The sequence below is a fragment of the Malaya genurostris genome, chromosome 3, assembly GCF_030247185.1.
Source record: "Malaya genurostris strain Urasoe2022 chromosome 3, Malgen_1.1, whole genome shotgun sequence".
Classification (NCBI taxonomy): Eukaryota; Metazoa; Arthropoda; class Insecta; order Diptera; family Culicidae; genus Malaya; species Malaya genurostris.
The window spans coordinates 298661341-298680315 of NC_080572.1; the positions used below are offsets into that span (position 1 = coordinate 298661341).

Below are 18975 nucleotides of genomic sequence, written 5' to 3' on the forward strand. Positions count from 1 at the left end.
GTCGAAACCAACAGTTTGAGAAAGATCTACAATCGCTGTTCGATGCACTAACTCAAAAGATGATAAGTGGATCGGTGCATTCCATTAATTTTTGCGTAACAAAGACTTTTAACATTTTCATAAAATTTTTTATGAATTCATCTCAGCCAAGTAATCAGTAAAACAATGGAAAGATACAATAACAGCATAAGACGTTCGACAATTCTACTGTCCGAAAACATAAATTCAAAAAAAAAATCGTGCGAGACGAAGTTCGACGGATCAGCTAGTTCTAACCTAAATTTAAAAAATTAAAAATTAAAGCTCTATACAAACTAAAGTGGAAAATTTCGAGAGTTTAAATATCTCCAATGAGAGAAATTCTCTGTTTCTATTGCAACAATAAAAAATGTAAAAAAATGTAAAAAAATAACGAATTAATAAACGATATTTTATTCTAGTCTCTGTACTCCTGCTTCACTATCAGATAATTTTTACCCCCTGCATCCTGTTGTTTACACTCTTCTCTAAACACATGTGCTATTTGTTTTCATTAGTTTGTTTCGAAATGCGTGGACTTCCAGCAGAACAACGTCGAAAAACTGTGTACAAATGGTGCACAGAACGCGGACTGTCACTGAGAAAGATAGCAAAAATGGAAGGAGTTAGTGAAAAAGCCGTGCAAAATGCAACTTTTGAGGATAGACCGAAAACGGGTCGAAAAAAAGGTCCTGCTAACCCTCAGTTAGGCGTTCGAGCAAAAAAAAGGAGGTTTCAGTTCGGGATGTGGCCAAAAAAGTGGGCACTTCGAAGTCAAATGTTCTTCGTGCTAAAGAACGTTTGAATCTTCGAACCTATAAGAAGCAGAAACAACCAAAACGTAGTCCGAAACAAGAAGAATCGATCAGGCCGAGGGTTCGAAAGCTGTACAATACGATTCTTGCTGGAAATTTGAACTGCATAATCATTGACGACGAAACCTACGTGAAACTCGATTACAAATCCTTGCCGGGACCACAATATTATACGGTGCGAGAAAGGCAAGTGTTAAACCAGTCCGAGACATCGATTGAAGTCGAAAAATTTGGTAAGATAGCTATGGTCTGACAAGCAATTTGTAGCTGCGGTAGGATTTCGAAACCCTTCATCACCACTGCTTCAATGAACAGCGAAATATACATCAAGGAATGTTTACAAAAACGACTTCTACCCATGATTCGAAGCCACAAGGATCCTGTTGTCTTCTGGCCAGATCTTGCTTCTTGCCACTACTCGAAATCAACGGTAGAATGGTATACTACCGAAAAGACATGAATCCACCAAATTGCCCACAACTTCGACCAATTGAGGAATTTTGGGCATCAACGAAGGCACATCTTAGGCATCTGAAACCATTCAACAGTTCGAAAAAGATTGGAAAAAAGTGTCAAAACTTGTCGCCAAAAAGTCTGAACGCAATTTAATGAGGAACGATCGCAAGAAGGTGCGCCAGCTAGTCTACAATGGCTAAGTAGCAAATGTTGAGAATAATATTCTGTTGTTGTAGTCTAATATTATCAGTATATCGAATAAAATTTTAATATCTAACACTTGTGAATTGTTTACAGCGAAATCAAAGTGCGTCCATACTTTCTGGGACAGTCTTTACTGTATATCTATCTAAAGAGGATATTAATTCGTCCTATCAGGTAAGTGCGGGAAGCAACCGAACCACACGTCTCCATTAAACTTGGTTTATGGCCGCTCGCCGCCAGCCACTTACGGCACGGATATTTTGTGGATAGCCTCTTTCCATCATGGTTTTATTTTCAACGCATTAATAGTCAGTCCGATACGCCTAGCTTCGACTTTCAGTCAGATGTATGTTTCCATCATCTTCTCAAGGTTACATGTCCCAATATCAACGTCGTCAGCGAAGACAAATAGCTAAACGGACTTTCGATAGAAATATTAAACAAGAAACAAAAAAGTATGGGTGTGTAATGTCAGAGACATAACTGGATGTCATGGATACGAATATGACACGCTTTATTTATGCTTCCGAATTCGAATTGGTAGTTCATCGATTGTTTGAATTGTGCAACTTTCCCCTCTTTCATTACTAGAAATTTAAACGATGCGACTAGACTAAATTACAGATTAGTTACATTAAACATTCTGAAACGCAATTAAATATTATGAAATAAGCAGTATAGTTCTTTATAATAAAAAAAATGGTGTCCCTGAAAAGAAATTTTTATGAACGCGATGAAGAGTGACGATTTGAGTTAGTTCAGCACGCAGACTCTGAATTCTAAACCCATATTCCAGAACTAAACTCTAAAACATGAAGACGATTTTTCGCCATGACTACCAGAATGGGTTTTATAGAGTACAGTAAAGTAAATTTCCGCATAATTCTTTAGGAGTATTATTATGGTTCTAAAAAGAACCGAATAGAAGAAATCTGGAATAAAGAACTGGATCCTGAGTTCAAGAACTAAATTTAGAAAAAATAACAGACTCAGAATCCAGTTTCAATTTTAGAATTGCAATTTCGAAACTCAAATTAGTTCCGGAATACAGTTCCAGAATCCAGTTGCAGCACGCAGGCTCTGAAATCTAAACCTATAATATTGCGGAACTAAAATCTGAAAATTGAACTTCTCGTTACGACTACCGAAAACCAAATGATGGCAGGTGCTCTCTCCGTCGCTGCTCCCACGATGGCAGTATTCTCGCCTTGAAGGCCAGCAAGCGAATGAGAGTTGCGACCTGAGCGTTTGAGGTTTTAACCACGCAGAAGGTGCACTTTTCGTCGCTGCTGGTTAAAGGTTTAACTCCCACGACGTCTGCTTCCATCGAACGCACGAAAAGAAATGATCGATTTTCGACCACGGTTCCCCTTTTATACGCATTCAGTTGAAGATATGTGCCTGACTACTTCAAAATCGTCGTCCTTGCGCGAAAAACCCAAGCGAAAGTGAAGAGTTTTCCGCATTATTTTGAAATTTTGAGAAAACTTAATTTTTGAGTTGTTTGTGGTTATCTCACACTGTTTAAAATATTATCCTAAATTCCTGATCATATTTTTGATGAAATGGTGAAAGAATTATGTTGCTGCCTTTAATACAAGTCGAGATATTCACGATTAAGTTCTGCCCACTCTTCCATATGGCTAATTTTGAAAAGGAACCCCATAGTAAAGTAAGTCGTATTCACGACAAAAGTCCATCACCTTGCCATAGCACATCATTCTATCCATTGTTGCATTGACTGATCGCATCAGTTTATCCGGAAAACCGTATTCGTGCTTTATCTGCCATAGCTGTTCTCGATCGGTTGTGCCGCTTTGAAGTCAATGAATAGGTGAATGATTTGGGAGAGTACCTTGTAGACGGCGTTCAGTAATGTGATTTAGCGGTAGTTGCAACAGTCAAGCTTAGCTCGCTTGTCAATTGGTCATTGCTCGCCCTTTGTTGTTCCTCAGTTGACTGATCTCCGCACTTATCTCTGACAGATCAGGTACTGGTAATCAAGGAGGGATTTTATCATTTCAAATAACGCGATTCACACGATTCAATTAGTGCCATCAAAGAGAGACGGATATCATCGCAGCAAACAAAAAACCGGCATGATTTTTCTCTCGATGACCCGTCTGAGCATCACGAGTTTGCACGCTGCTGTGGAGATTCTCTCTGAAGCAACAAACGGTCGCTTATTCTCGTTTCGCGATTCGATGCTTTACCGGTAGTCGATATTTCTCTTGGTAAATTCCACACAGTACTGATCATTAATCAGACTGTAATTTTTTTAAAGGGCCGTGAAATGTATGAAGTGGAGCGAAGATATGTAGAAAAATTCTCTCACGATTCATGCGTTGAGAGACACGAGTTCTTGTAGCATCTTCTACCGGATTGAAAATGTTGTATACAATATAGAAAAATATCGGACAGCTTCTGTCAAATTATCGGCAATCACCAACACTGCTGGTAATCTGTCATCGGCCTACTGCCTACTGAGATCTTATTTGTTGTTACAGCTAATCTTCCAATATCGTTTCCCCTTGATGTCAAACCGTCAATTTGAAGCCAGATTTAATCCTAGTTTCAACGTTATTGAACTGAAAGTCGAATCAGTTTCGAACCTGGTTTTGTATCGGGTTTGCTCACACCCCCGTTGCAAAGTGCGAACCCAAAACGGTTTCGTTAGAAGTAGTTGTTTGATGAAACTATCTTGAGTCAGTTTCAGTTCTCTCAAACGACATATGTAATTAAAATACCTGTGCCATTGCCCCGTGTTATAAAGTTGATTTGCATAACTATGAGTACAATTGATTGATCTAGAAAAAAAATGTTCTTTTTATTACGTAGAATAGATTTGTGATCGGACACCTCTAAGTGGTTGAGACTTATAAATGATACTTGGGTTACATTCCTGTTACTACGATATAATATATATCTCATTCAGTGTCCTTACATGATATTTTACGTCATGATAAGTCATGAGCAAACTGACATTTGGCCTTGGATACTTCGGGTTCGAACCGAGGAACCCTGAAATAGGAAACTGTTTTGCTTAACCACGTGAATTACACTTGTACATCATTCAGGGTAACGAGAAAAAAATCATTTTTGCCTTTCTCTTATAGAAAGGTTATACAATCACTGTGAAAACCGACTTTTGAACCAAGGTCCGGAGGGCCGAGAGTCACATACCATTCGACTCAGTTCGTCGAGTACGCAAAATGTCTGTATGTGTGTATCTATGTATGTAACATTTTTTGCGCCCAATTTTCTCGGAGATGGCTAAACCGATTTTCATGAACTTAGATTCAAATGAAAGATCTTGTAGTCCAATACAAAGATCCTGATTTTTATTCGATTCCCGCTTCCGGTTCCAGAATTACTGGGTGCTTAGTATCAAAAGTTGTATTTAAAATTACTTTCGATTCCGGCTATCCAGGCTCTCGATTTTTGATACCGGAAGCACCGGAAATCGTGGTCATATATTCCAGAATGGATCTCACTCACTTGATTTGACCGATTTTCCACAAACTTCGGTACAAATGAAACTCGTGGTTCCATATTGAATTCCTGAATTTTATCCGGATCTGACATCCGGTTCTGGAATTACAATAACTTCGCAGCCGATTCAGAGTGTACAGAACCATTGCATGGCTGGAGCTACGATCCTACTGACACTACGATTCCTTCCACGTCGGGGCTCGAACATACCACAACTGATTTGTAAGACCAGTGTCCTATGCATTGAACCGCCAACCCGGGACAAAATATATTTTCTAAACTTGCCTCAAAACTATTCCAATCGGTAGTCGTTGTCAGTAGACAACCAAACAAAATTTCGGCTTCCCTGGTTTCCGGTTTTCGATTAACTACTTTAGATTGTAACCATTGGCTCATAAATGGATCCCAGTCACTTTTCTCGGACCAACTTTGACTATACCTGTTCCCGGAATCCGGTTTCGTAGGTACCTACAATAGTGGAACTCACTTTGTTTTCTCAGAGATGGCCTAGAGAAGCATTTTTCCTTGATTATTGCATTCAATCAATCTAACAACGCTATGTAATATTCGCTGTTGTTTGTTTATCCTTTCACAACATTCTCAAGCAGTTCACTCAGATGACGCTCGTTTTGATTCTGTAGTAAAAAGATGAATCCATGTTTCATCCATTGTCACATACCGACATGAAACACCTGATTTATTACTTGTAAACACGGTCAAACTCTGAATCAACCACACGTTATTGTTTTTGATAGAATGTGTGTAAACGTGGCACCCACTTTAAAAAAAGCTCTTTTTATTTTGATATCTTTACGGCCTCAGCTATCAAACGCAATTTCAATTTTCGATTAAATATAAGCAATTCGTGGCCTTTTTCAATAATTTCTGAAACAACCACCTCAATTTTACGATCAGAATGATAATGATCATCAATGATAAATTAACACACAAAATTGTTTTGCATTCATTGTTACGAAAAGAACAAAAGTAGCTCCACGTAAACGAATGTCACTTTTTATCTGATTATTCGAAATTTTTAGAAATTTCACACACATTCTGTCTTCATCCTGTCTTCGTCCAGTCTTCGTTATGTCTTCTCTCCTCTTCTCAGCATTTTTAGTAAGCTACCTGATTAATCAACATTGGTTTTTAATCCACCCGCTTATGATCGCTTTTAGAACTTGTCCTACTTTTAATACCATTTTTTCAATTACCAACAATCGCAGTAAGTTATACACATGGGCATTGGTAGAGACTCTGGATTCATACTACAAAATGAAAGGGCGTTGAATTTTTTTTAGTTTGGAGTTTTAACTTTATTAGATTGAACCAAACAAAAATGAGTTGCAAGTAGAACGCAGCTACTATAATATGAATATTGATTGCCTCAAAACAATTCCTGAAAAATTTGAATCACGAATTTGAACTCCAAGAACTCGTTTCCTGAAATCGAACAAAGACTCATTCAAGTAAGTGTGTCTATTTCTAACGGACTTTAGCTAATCACTAGTCAAATGAAATCCGATCACGTTCATCATTTGTTCCAGTTGAACACGCTGATGTGGCTCACCATACAAAATAAGGCACATTCATCATTCGTTTTTACACATTATCCATAGCATATGAATTAAATTTCCATTCCATTGCCCGTATCATTCGGCACGAATCGGGAAGCAAACATAATTAATTCACTCACTATTCCACTTGATAGCCGTCGGAATGCACGCCGTCCAGCCAGCCTGGAAACGAAATCCTACCTTCAATCGAATCAATTTTTCCCCAGGCAGCGACAGTTGGATTAATTTTTTCAATGATAATCCGAATTTAACAACCCCGGCAGCTCAAACTTCCAATTAATTCGGTCACCAGCAGCGGTTCACTTTAGTGCTCGTTTTTTATTTTTTTTATTACAATTTAGCCTCGTGCATACCTCGGATGCAGTGCAATAAAATATCTCACATTTCAGCATCCGCAATTTCCTACTCTCCCTTACTCACGGAACACCGTTTTTTTCCATCACTACCCGTCTGTCTGCGGGTCGACAACCGACAACTCGCAATTTCGCTTCTAACTGGTTTGGGTAAATTGCTTGTTTTACTCTGCTTGCGATGGCGTCGTCGTCGTCGTTGCCAAAGTCGTCGTTGGCGCACCGACTAATTAATCCGTCGTACGGTAACGCCTGTCGAAAGGATTTCTCGCGTTTTTTGCCTTTTTGGTCCGAGGTAGGAAGTGCGAAGTAATATTTGTATTTAAAACACCGATTATTAGACTGCCCTTGGGTGGCGTCTGTTTTAATTTCTTTTTTCCATCGTTTAGTTGATGCAATTTGCACAGAGTCATGATTTATGAAATGCATTTCAACACGAAATGGCAAAAAAAATAACTTCAAGTGAAAAATATTTTGTGCTGAAAAACAGATGTTAAACTTTTCGGGACTTTTGGGACAGAGACAAATTGAAACCTTCACTTCCGTCCTTCGAACTCGTAATTCAAAAGTTCACCTTCAACGTAAAAGTTTCAGTTCCTTTAAATTTTTTTACTAATTTATTAGATTCCTGTTTTCTTTGATACTTTTGTCAAACAATTAAATTTTTGAAAAGACATAATTTTACGAAAATTCACGTGTAGTCGAAAGAAAAGTAACTCCTTTTTAATATGCAACGTTTTATTAAATAGTAAAAAATTCAATGAAATTTCGAGTAAAAAAAGTTTAGTAAACTAAAACGTACTGCAAATGGACAAAAAACATCGATAAATTTTTCGAAAATTTTCCGATCAATGTTTGACGAGGGAAAAAATTGTTTGTCAATCTCGAAAACGTATAGAAAAATTTCTCGCGTTCCTACTATTTTCACTGAGTAAATCAACGAAATAAGGATACCATCCTTTTTCCTTTTGTTTACTTCTATGATTGAGAAAAATCTGCGTGTAATTTGTACGTTGCAGTAAACACTGCGAATGACTTACAGAGTCAATTTGCAAAATGCCGATCTGCTAATACTAAAGCAAGGAAATGGTGGAGACTGAAAAGAACCGATAATTAGCCTCCATTTTTTATGCTCCACAATATTGATACCATTTCCCTCAAATGTACAACGCAAGAACAGCAGAATATTTCTTCTCAATTGAAACTGGAATTTGGAACTTAATGCTTGATTCTGCATCTTGAACTGAATTCTGAACCTGTAAGTCATGCAACTGAAAACATCATCATAAATTGCTGGTCATATTTCCGATGACATATAGCAAAAATTATGTTGATACGTTAGATGAAACTAGAAATATTCAAGATAAAAATCTTATTACTCTCACAGAGGATAAATTCTGAAACGGCACCCCATAGTATAGTCAAGGATAGCTTTTATTGTATTAAAGAACGCTCTCTACCAACTCTTCACACGATTCAATCAGTGCCATCAAAAAGAGACGGATATCGTCGCAGCAACAAAAAAAAACCAGCATGGTTCATTTAACATAGAATGGATACCAGTGCGAGAGCGAATTTCTCTCGATGACCTGTCTGAGCATCACGAGTTTGCACGCTGCTGTCGGGACTCTCTCTCTCTGAAGCAACAAACGGTCGCTTATTCTCGTTTCGCAATCCGATTCTATACGGGTAGTTGATAATTGCGATAGAATCATTTTACTATTGCCACTTATACTACTTATACTAACTATGTGCATACAACCTTTGAAAATGTATGTGAAAGCTCCATGTGAATGGTTTTGAAATATTGCAACCTAGTATGAAAATCATCAAGTCGAATCATCGATTCAATTTCCTGCGATAATTGTCAACTTTCGATTTTCTCTTGGTAAATTCCACACAGCACCGATCATTATCAAACTGTTAATTTTTTTAAGGGCAGTGAATTACTCAGAGTATGAAGTGGAACGAAGAAATGTGGAAAAATTCTCTCACGGTTCATGCATTGAGAGACACGAGTTCTTGTAGCACCTTCTACCGGATTGAAAATGTTGCATACAATATAGATAAATATCGAGCAGCTTCTGTCAAATTTTCGGCAATCACCAACACTGAGTATAGTAAGAAAACGTCTAAAAGTTCAAAAAACATCGAAAATTACGAAAAAAAAATGTTTTAATCCACCTAGTGGTGTAATGATGCCTTTCTCATATCAATCATACCTTATGATAAAAAAAGAACCGAAATTTTCATTTTAAAATTCCCGCGCTTGTCCAATCGGTAAACTTTTATTCTCTCAACGTTGGCAACACTTTTATACACATTCTGTCAAATTTTGACGCATATCGTACGATTAGTTTTTGTTTGGCGTCTATACAAAGAAGTTGAAAAGTTTTCGTGTGGCGATTTTTATAATGGATGAAAATTTAGAACAACGGCTCGCCTTCGAAGCGCCATTCGGTCGATTGTTGTGCGGTTTCGACTTCATATTCATAGTACAATAAAAACCCTTCTTAATCCACCTAGTGGTGTGATAGTGTCTTTCTCTTTCTTCAAAATAGTCTTATGATTTTTTAAAATCTTTTTATGAAATAATGTCTGACACTAATTTGGGCTCATTTTTGACACCAATTAATTCAGATTGATTCGAGTAGTTCAAAAAAGCATGCTTCAGTGTTATGTCACATACTCGGGATCATTTCTCGAACCAAGCGCTTGACATTTGCATTGCCTATTTGTATGAGAAGAGTGATGCTAATCTAAAAAAAACCCTTCTTAGTCCACTTAGTGGAATTTTCATAAATCTTGAAAAATCACCATAGGGGAGTAGATGAAATTTCCGAAATCAAAAAAAAAATTTTGATACCTAAAAGCTTAGAATTGCATAAAACGTCGAGATTAAGTGTCATCTCGGAAAAAAAAAATTTTTTTGAAAAAATCGACTTTTCGGGAAAAGCCTAGAGTTGATTAAAAAAAAGAAAATTTTTTAAGATGCACTAAATCTCGACGTTTCATGCAGTTTTAAGACTTTTATCATCAAAACAAATTTTCGATCTTGGAAATTTCATGCACTCTCCCCTATGGTGCTTTTTCAAGATCGAAATTTTCAAACCTTAACCGCCGTGCTCAAACATTTGAGCACTAGCGCTTTACGAAATTAAAGGTGATCCCAAAATATTGGCATCCTTATATATAAGAGCGGTAAAAATCAATGTGTTTTGTCGGTTACGTCACTTATACCATCATATCTCTGGAACCAAAAGTCACAGCCATTTGATCTTTGAACTTCGTCAATGCACAGTGGTTCAAAAGTGCAATTTCACGCTCTTAATTGATAACTCATAGGATCGTGGTTTTTGAGGTACAGTATCTTCAGAAAAGTTGCTCAGAATGATAGACGCCATCTTATGGTAAATTTTGTTTATGTGATTAATCCCCCTAAAAGTGAGATAAAAATTTTGTTTTAGCTCAGGGCCAACATAGGGGCTAAGTTACTTCGACAAAGTTGTGCAGAAAGTTATTTCAAACAAGTTTGCTGAAGGTACTATTCCCGTAACTTGAGTGTAATTCAAGATATAATGTATTTTCTGAAAAGGGTTTCCAAAAACCAGTTTTTGTAAGAAGACATATATATTTTCAATTTATATGAGTTTTTCATGTTATACAAAGTTTTTAATTTTGAAAAACTACACAACTTTCTCGAACATACTATGCTGCTATTATTTCAGTTTAATGAAATAGAGCAATTTTTCATATTTTTTTACATAAAATTCTAACTTGTCTATTATCAAAAGGCGCAGGAAGGTGCAGATGAGACTATTTACATATTAAACTACTTCAAAAGAGCTTTCATACCGTGGTTGAATTACTCGTCCGCGGTCGTCTGCAGGCGAGATATGTTCTTTTCAAATATCCTTGTCCTTGACATTTGCAATGATAAGGTTCATTGTATTTCAGAAAGATGAAAAACTTTGTATAACATGAAAAACTCATATAAATTGAACATATATATCTTCTTACAAAAACTGGTTTTTGGAAACCCTTTTCAGAAAATATATTATATCTTGAATTACACTCAAGTTACGGGAATAGTACCATCAGCAAACTTGTTTGAAATAACTTTCTGCACAACTTTGTCGAAGTAACTTAGCCTCTATGTTGGCCCTGAGCTAAAACAAAATTTTTATCTCACTTTTAGGGGGATTAATCACATAAACAAAATTTGCCATAAGATGGCGTCTATTATTCTGAGCAACTTTTCTAAGGATACTGTACCTCAAAAACCACGATCCTATGAGTTATAAATTAAGAGCGTGAAATTGCGCTTTTGAACCACTGTGCAATGGCCCGACAGTAGCTTTCAAACGAGCCTAAGTTTGTTAAAATCGGTTCAGCAATCTCGGAGAAAATTGAGCGGTAAAAATATCTTCGAAAAGTGCACACACAGACATTTTCCGATCTCGTCGAACTGAGTCGAATGGTATATAACACAATGGGTCTTCGAGGCTCCGTTCAAAAGTCGGGTTTTTCAGCAATTCTAATACCTTTCTATAGAGATAGGTAAAAAATGATTGTTCAGAGAGCTATCGCCAAAGCAAAGCATTGGTATTACATTCCTTTATTAGCATTTGACCATTTCTGTTTCAACAGACTTTACATCTGATCCATACCGTACCGAGCCATCTTACTGACACTAACCATCCTTCCAGCTCGGAGCTCGGAAATACGTCAAATGGCTTGTAAAACCAGTGCCCTACGCATCGAACCGTCAACAACTCGCTTGCCTTAACCAGATTCTATCTAGTTATTTTTTTGACAGATTTTTTTTCTGATTAGATAAAGTATTTTATAAATTCTATGAAATGTGAAACGGCTTCCAATGCTATTTTGTATAGGTGGAAAGCGAAAACTACTACCGTGATCAAAAAGTTCCCGTAATCATCACTGAGTGGCGCTCTCAATCACCCGATTAGATTTTTTTAAATTACCGCATCTGTCATCGATATTCTATCAAATTTTCAACTTGATACCTGGATGTTTGAAAAAGTTACGCTGTATTGAGTACATCTGCGATTATGCGTGTCCTCGATTTTGAACAATTTTCAAAATGTAATTGAATTTGCAACAACGAGTTTGCATAAAATTCTGCGTTAAAAACAGTTTCAACGCAACGATGAAATGGCAAATGTTGGAAGAGTGTTGCGGCAATGATACTCTGAAGAGAACAGTTGTTTATCAACGAAGCAAAATTCACGGTTAATAAAACCTCCAAACCCCGAGAGGATTTAGATATTTCACAAAAACGACACAATTCTGCATTCCCAGAAGAATGCAGAACGATTCTCAGTATGTACGAGCAGAAGTAAATTCGGCACCCCATAAAGGATACCAAACAATCTGCTGAAACCTATTTAAGGTCAATACAGACGAACCCTTCTGATTTTAGCTCCTTACCACATTGGGTGAGAAGCGATAGAATATCCTTTAATTTTTGCTCAGCTTACACAGACTCAACCATGTATGGAGAACCAAAAACCCGGATACGTAGTTGCGTCAATGCGGGACAGTTACATATCAGATGATATGAAGTACCGTAATCGCATTCACACAAATCACACGAATAATACTCAGCACGCTGAATAGTAGCCATGTGATAATTGAGTTTGCAATGTCCAGTCAGAGCTCTGACCAGAATACTGCAATGATGCTTGGAAAAATGCAGTAGACACCTTGCAGCCCAAGAACGAATCTTGTGCTTTATCCAACTAGTTGAAAGTGGTAAAAAAGTGGTAGTTCAAAGTGGTAGAAATCATTCGTTGCACCAGTTCTAAAAAGATACGTTCAGATGTAGGACTCGACCCAGCGTTATTATGTAATCCGTGCATACCATTTCCGCCACCCTGAGCTGTAAGCTGAATAAACTCCGGGAACTTTTTGATCAAGGTAGTATATCAAGCATCTTAGCTTGATACCTTTAACGGTTTTAATTTGACTGCTATTTATTTTTAGTAACTTAGGGTCCTCACAAAATTAGTCTTCTTGTTCTCGCATTTGGTGTCTTAAAACTTTGATTTATTAGAAAATTTTTTTTGATAGGTTCTATTAAGTAGCACTTTTTGAACTGAAGTTCTAAGCAAAACTAGTTGAAAAACACTTTAGTTTTGAACTGTTATGTCCCAAGTTGAGGCAAATGGAAACAAATTCCTTTTTCCTGTATTTCTTACAAAATACTTTCAAGCAAGTTTAATAAATACGCTACACCCGTCCCCCAGAAAATGAATCATCCTACAAATTAAGTGTGGTATGAATGATCTTTCTCAAAATTAGGCAAACTTTCAGCTAAAAATACATTAAAAATTCATCGCTTTCGCTGTGTGGGCGGGAGCGTTTTCGTACTGAAAAATGACTCTCATAACATGTGGAGCATTCCGGCCATTTTTCGAACAATGCTTCATTCAATTTCTACACTTGCAGTCGCTAGCGATTAGTATTTACATTTTCAACGTAAAGTATTCTCAGCGGTAAGTGCAAAAACAAACCCTTTACTGCATGTCCAGTGTTAAAGTTTTGCTTGTTGCCTCTCGTTCCGCCACATGAGGAACCCATTTTTCTACCTTTGACGATCAGAAATCGACATTTAACCCCTCCGTCATTTGTTTTGTAATTTAGATATTCTCTTCGTTAAAAACATTCCTTGCAATTTGGCATCATTAATTTTTTTGGTTGCTCTGTGCGTTCCTTATCTTAGCCAACATTCTCAAGACGCGACGGATATAACACGTTCTCCGCATTTTTCAACTAGAATTCGATGGGACTCAGAAGTACTTTTATCAAAATCGAGCTATAGATGAAATCTTTAAGTGAACGCCCTTTATTTGGAAAGCATTTACACTTCACTAAATGTAAATATATGACGCTAACTTGCATTTGACAAGCAGTAATGGTTTTTTTTGGAACGTGTTCGAGATATTTCCACTAGTAACTGAAGGATCAAAACTGATGAAAATGTCCTGAAAAATCTAATTGGATCACTAAGTGCTTTATTACAATCCTAACGGAATCGCATTTAATCGATTAGCGCTATCAAAACTGGTTGGCATTTTCAAATCATCAAATCGAAAATCTTCAATCACCTCCCAACCAATAAATTGACTCATTTAACTCACCTGTTCCAGTGACATCGTGTGACCGTCCCGGGAGTTCACCTGGGCCGAGATCAGCGCTGCCAGTGTTGCCTTCTGCTGTTTGGACATCACCTTCAGCAGTGGTAACACTTCGCCAAACTTTCTCTGCATCTCGCGATTGGCGAAAGCCCGCATCATAATCTGGCGCATGGCGGCCTGCTTCCGCTGAAAATTGCTAGCTTCGGCGTCCTCCACAAAGTCTACGTCGTCCATCAGCTCGAAGCTGGTGTCGTCGTCCTCCATCAGGAAACCATCATCAGCCTCCGGGGCACTTCCACCGCCCGTATCCTCCCCGACCGTACGGTTGTAGTTGAGGATTTTGTGCGACGGTTGCATTTGCTGATCTTCCCCCTCACTCACGTAATAGTAGTCATCCTGGTCGTCACCCTTCGTGCCATCGAAATCGAAATCCGGCAGGTCCGCGTCGGATTTCACCAGTCCGACGGTGGCAACCAGCGCCACCAGCGTGACGAGCCGCATTTTACTTCTATTCTTCCAAACCCCCCCAAACCACTGGCTGGCTCTGTTCAACTTGATTCTCTCTTTTTTACAACACTTTTTATCACACACCCATTCACTGTTCAACAGAAAAAAAAAACCAGTTCCGTCACTTTCTTCTCCGGTTGTTTCGCCAGCTGTTTAAATCTCCGGATTCTGCACCTAAATTAACCTTTCCGAGATAAACACCACAATCAGAGGAAAACCACGAACACCTGTACGGTCTCAACGGAACCGTTTCAACCTTGTCATTGAATGTTGTCACTTTCGCCCGGGTTTTTTTTCTTTTCTTTCGAAGGAGCCTTCCCCTGTTCGAAGCGAATGAAAATGTGTCACTGGGTGGAAACTTATGCTGCTCAATTGTTTTATAAATGTTCCCAAAATTACCGCGATGCGACCGTTCGGATGACTGTTCGGATGGCCCCAGCTGTGCGTGAAACCAAAACCTGCTCAGCTGCTAGCATCCGAATCGCAATTGCCGCATCTAGATTATGAGTAGCTTGCCGGTGCGTTGCCACGGAACGAAAATGGAACCCTGAAGTGCTCTTCACAACTTGTTTGAAGATTGAAACGTTTATGGAAAGTACCATCGGCAATGGAACCTCAATTGGTGCCTTCAACTGCTGCTGTTTAGTGGTCTAGCATTGGTTCAATCACTCGAAATCGGTGAAAACAAATTGATTCTCGTTTTTCTAGACACATGTCCAAGTAGAAACATCAACGAGATTTTTTGTTATTTGGTATTTGGATGGTTACGGGATTTTGAACAGCTGATTGGCAACCCGTCAGGAAACGATGACTTTGGGCGTCTGTTAAATCATTGAACGTTCTTCCGGAACTAGCGGTTGAAAGTTTTGGAAAATTAGAAATAATTCAATGTGGAACGACAGACATCAAGCGAAATTCCAGATGCGATTAAAAACTAATCACTAGTTCTCACACAGAAGACTGTGTTAATGATGAAGAGCTTGAGAAAACTGAAACTGACTCAGGTTCCATCAAACAAACACTGTTCAAACAATTGTGTTGGGTTCGCACTTAGCAACGGGGGAGTGAGCAAACCCGTTATAAGAATCAGGTTCGAAACTGACTCGAATTTCAGTTCAATAATGTTGAAACTGGGTTCAAACAAACGGCTTAACAGCTGTTAGGGTGGAAACTAGGTTAGGTTTGGCATCAAGCCAGTTCAAATCACACGACTCCATAGGAAAAATCACTTCTACTTAACATAGAATCACCACATAATCACAATCACGAAGACTTCATTAATTGCATTCTCTTTAAAAACGAACAAAAGTAAATTTTCGAAAAACTTTGATGGGAGCGAAAATTTTTCCGTCCGATGCTCACGCCTACTTCGATGGTTTTTTGTTTCCGAAGAAATACATGAAACGATGTTGCACGGAAAGTGACAGCAAATACAAATAATAATACGGAATACTCCGAAAAATTTTCGGGGACACGTTTTACAATATGGGGTACACTATCAAGGTTTACTATCAGAGTCTCCAGATCTGGCCTTCAACGACTATTAGCTCTATGCTGATTTTAATATTGATGCTCCAGGGTAGAAAATATGAATCGAACGAGAAAGTGTGCCACTCAAGTCTTTTTTGTGGCCAACGACAATTAGTTATATAAGCATGGCTTTGAAAATTAAGAAAAGTACCTGCAGCCATTGTATTTCTCTTAAAGGTTTGAACATTAAATGTAGTAGTCCTAGTTGGTTCCGGAATTTTTTTAACGGAACTATTTTTCAACCAACCTACTTCATAATTATCAATTTCCATATATAAGTAAGTTTGAGAAAAACAGTGAGTTTTCATGTTATACTATGTTCATACCTGCAGAAAATAAAATGTTTTAACGAAAGTAATATAAAGTTAAAACCGCACTGTTCACACTAAGATTATGTTATACTTGGTATTGAGTTTGTTTAGAAACAAACTGCAAAAATGCCAACATCCGGAAAATAAGAAATAAGCCAGGTACTTCTTCTAGTTATGAAGGATATTATCGTTTCACGCTTATTGCCAACATTTCGGATTTTTATTGCTTCAAAACGTTGGCCATTTAGGAGAAATAAATATTTTCGAGCAGCAAATGACCAAAAAACTCATCTTTTAATTCGAAAACAAAAGAGGTTGTACCAGTCTGCATTGCCAGGTCATTTTTCCAAAAATCTGTATTCGGCGCAAAAATCTCTCTGTACCATATCGGTATCAGGATCTTTCTAGATAAGTAGTAGAAAATCTCACCAAAAGGTGAGCAAAAAAAGGTCCCACGACAACCTTTTCTCATGTCTATTCAAGCTAAAAATTAAAATCGGTACTTATCTGAATGATCCGTGAATTATCGGTATTTTGGGAGTACACATCCGTATTGCGGTGTAGAGGTCAAAAATCTGTATAAATATCGAGAATTCGGTACACCTGGCAACGTTGGTACCAGTTTCCAGTTTTGTTTTATTATGAATACATGGCTACTTTGATGGAAAATTGCTGTTGTTGAACAGTTTGTCAATTGACATAGTCGAAAAGTGAGGGAAAATGCTAGCAGGGTTGTGCTTTACTGACAATTATATCATGTTATTTCGAGAAAACATGTTTTAATGTGACGTTTCTGAATATGAAATAACGCAAAAGTAAAACATTTTATTTCGATTAAACCATGAAATCAGAGTTTAAACTTGTTCTAACTCATAGTGTGAACATAGTATTTGATAGTACACCATGATTAAAAGCTCTCGTATCATGAACCATTTGGACTAGTTTCGCAGTTTATGCGTAACAAAATATGGAGATTACAAACATGAAAGAAATGAAATTGTGTGTATTTGGATGCCATTCCTTTCTATCTGGATATTTTAATTTTAGCTATCACTTCCAATGCTATGCCTTCGAACAGCAAAAAAAGTGAAAAGCGATATTTTTAGTGATAAATTTCATATAAAACTCTCAAAATGATTTTAATTTATAATGAAAACATTGCGTTCCCATGTGTATATATTTGACACAAGAAAACACACCTAATGTCGAATTTTTCTCCCTTGGCCAACTGACAGATTAAAAATATGAAAGTTTTCAGAGACAGTCTGCCCATTGAACTACTGTGGATGTGATGAAACACAACTCAGAAGCCCGATAGAAAAGAACTTGGAATAAGATTCAAATTTTAGTTTCACCCCTGTGATTCAATACCGCACGCAAAAACTTATCAAGTACTTCCCCTACCTATTGAATCTCTCTTTAATTCTCCGGCTGAGCAATTATATTATCTTAGGCAGTAGAATTAATAATGTATCGACTAAAGAAGTTTGGGAGCCACTGGTGTATAGGGTTTCTACACAGCTTTCATTGTCCAATGTGATGAACTTCTTTAGATTTGAAACAGATATGTTGTTCTGAAGTTATGTAATTTTTTTACTTGTTGAAATATTTTTTCATTTATTATTCTTTCAAACATGTTTGAAATGCAGGAGATAATGGAAATCCTTCGATAATTACGTACGTCTGATTTAATGAAATTCTAAAAAGAAAATCTGTTCATAAGGGATAAGCTGAAGCGATAGTTTAATGATGTTGTGAGTTCAGTGGTCCTTTTGCTGCGTTGAGGTTTTCAAGTGCAGTGAAGATGTTTTGCTCTGATAATTGTTTGACTTTAAGTCACATTAAATTACGATTGAATTTGAAAACCACGCTTCACTCTGTAATTCCTGACCTGGAGAACGGACTCAGATGAAACTCAGTAGCAGTCTAGAAGACTTTTTATAACCTAGTTTTGTAAAAATTGGCTTGGTCATCTCTGAGAAAATGAAACGAGTTTCGTTTTGGATTCATTGTCCACTATTTCTGGCATTCCTGGAACCAGAAACCGGGAAAAAATGTTCGAAAATTGTTATTCATTTTTACATCGCTAAGGACATAGAAATATGCTTGTAAAATTGAAATTTTTATGCTTATTACCCTGTAATTCCGAAATAGGAAGTCGTTTGCAAATAAAATTGATTGCTTATTTTTTTACAATTTTTTGCGCAATTTGAAAAGTCTACGAAAGTCTACGATGGGAGACGGGGAATAAAAATCTTTGTTTCTATAAACAAATGGGCATGAATACAGCAGGTTATCGTAAAACTCTTTATTTCACCAGAGAACTGGTTTTCTGACAGCAATATATTTAGCTTTGTTTATTTTGTACAGCGCAATCTAATACAGATGCAAACGAGCAGTGTAGCTAAATGTTTTACTTGGTAATTCCAAATGAAAAATGGTTTGCCATTTCCAATAAGTTTTCCATACAGCATTGACGAAAAATTGATTAAATTTCATGTTTTAATTCGAAAAGGTAGACTTTTCAATTGTTTGTAAACAAATTTTTGTAA

At 37.3% G+C, this 18975-nt stretch overlaps 1 protein-coding gene across 3 annotated transcripts in view; it reads right to left on the reverse strand.

Annotated features, from left to right (window-relative positions):
- LOC131435561 (neurotrophin 1) overlaps window positions 1-18975 on the reverse strand; it is a 64377-nt gene that overhangs the window by 29647 nt on the left and 15755 nt on the right. For 2 of the 3 annotated variants that reach the window (XM_058603579.1, XM_058603578.1), the window contains exon 2: window positions 14079-14766. In XM_058603579.1, the coding sequence (XP_058459562.1) occupies window positions 14079-14576 (498 nt within the window). In that variant the 5' untranslated portion in view covers window positions 14577-14766. The remainder of the gene's footprint in view (window positions 1-14078; window positions 14767-18975) is intronic. The other variant, XM_058603580.1, reaches the window with a different exon arrangement.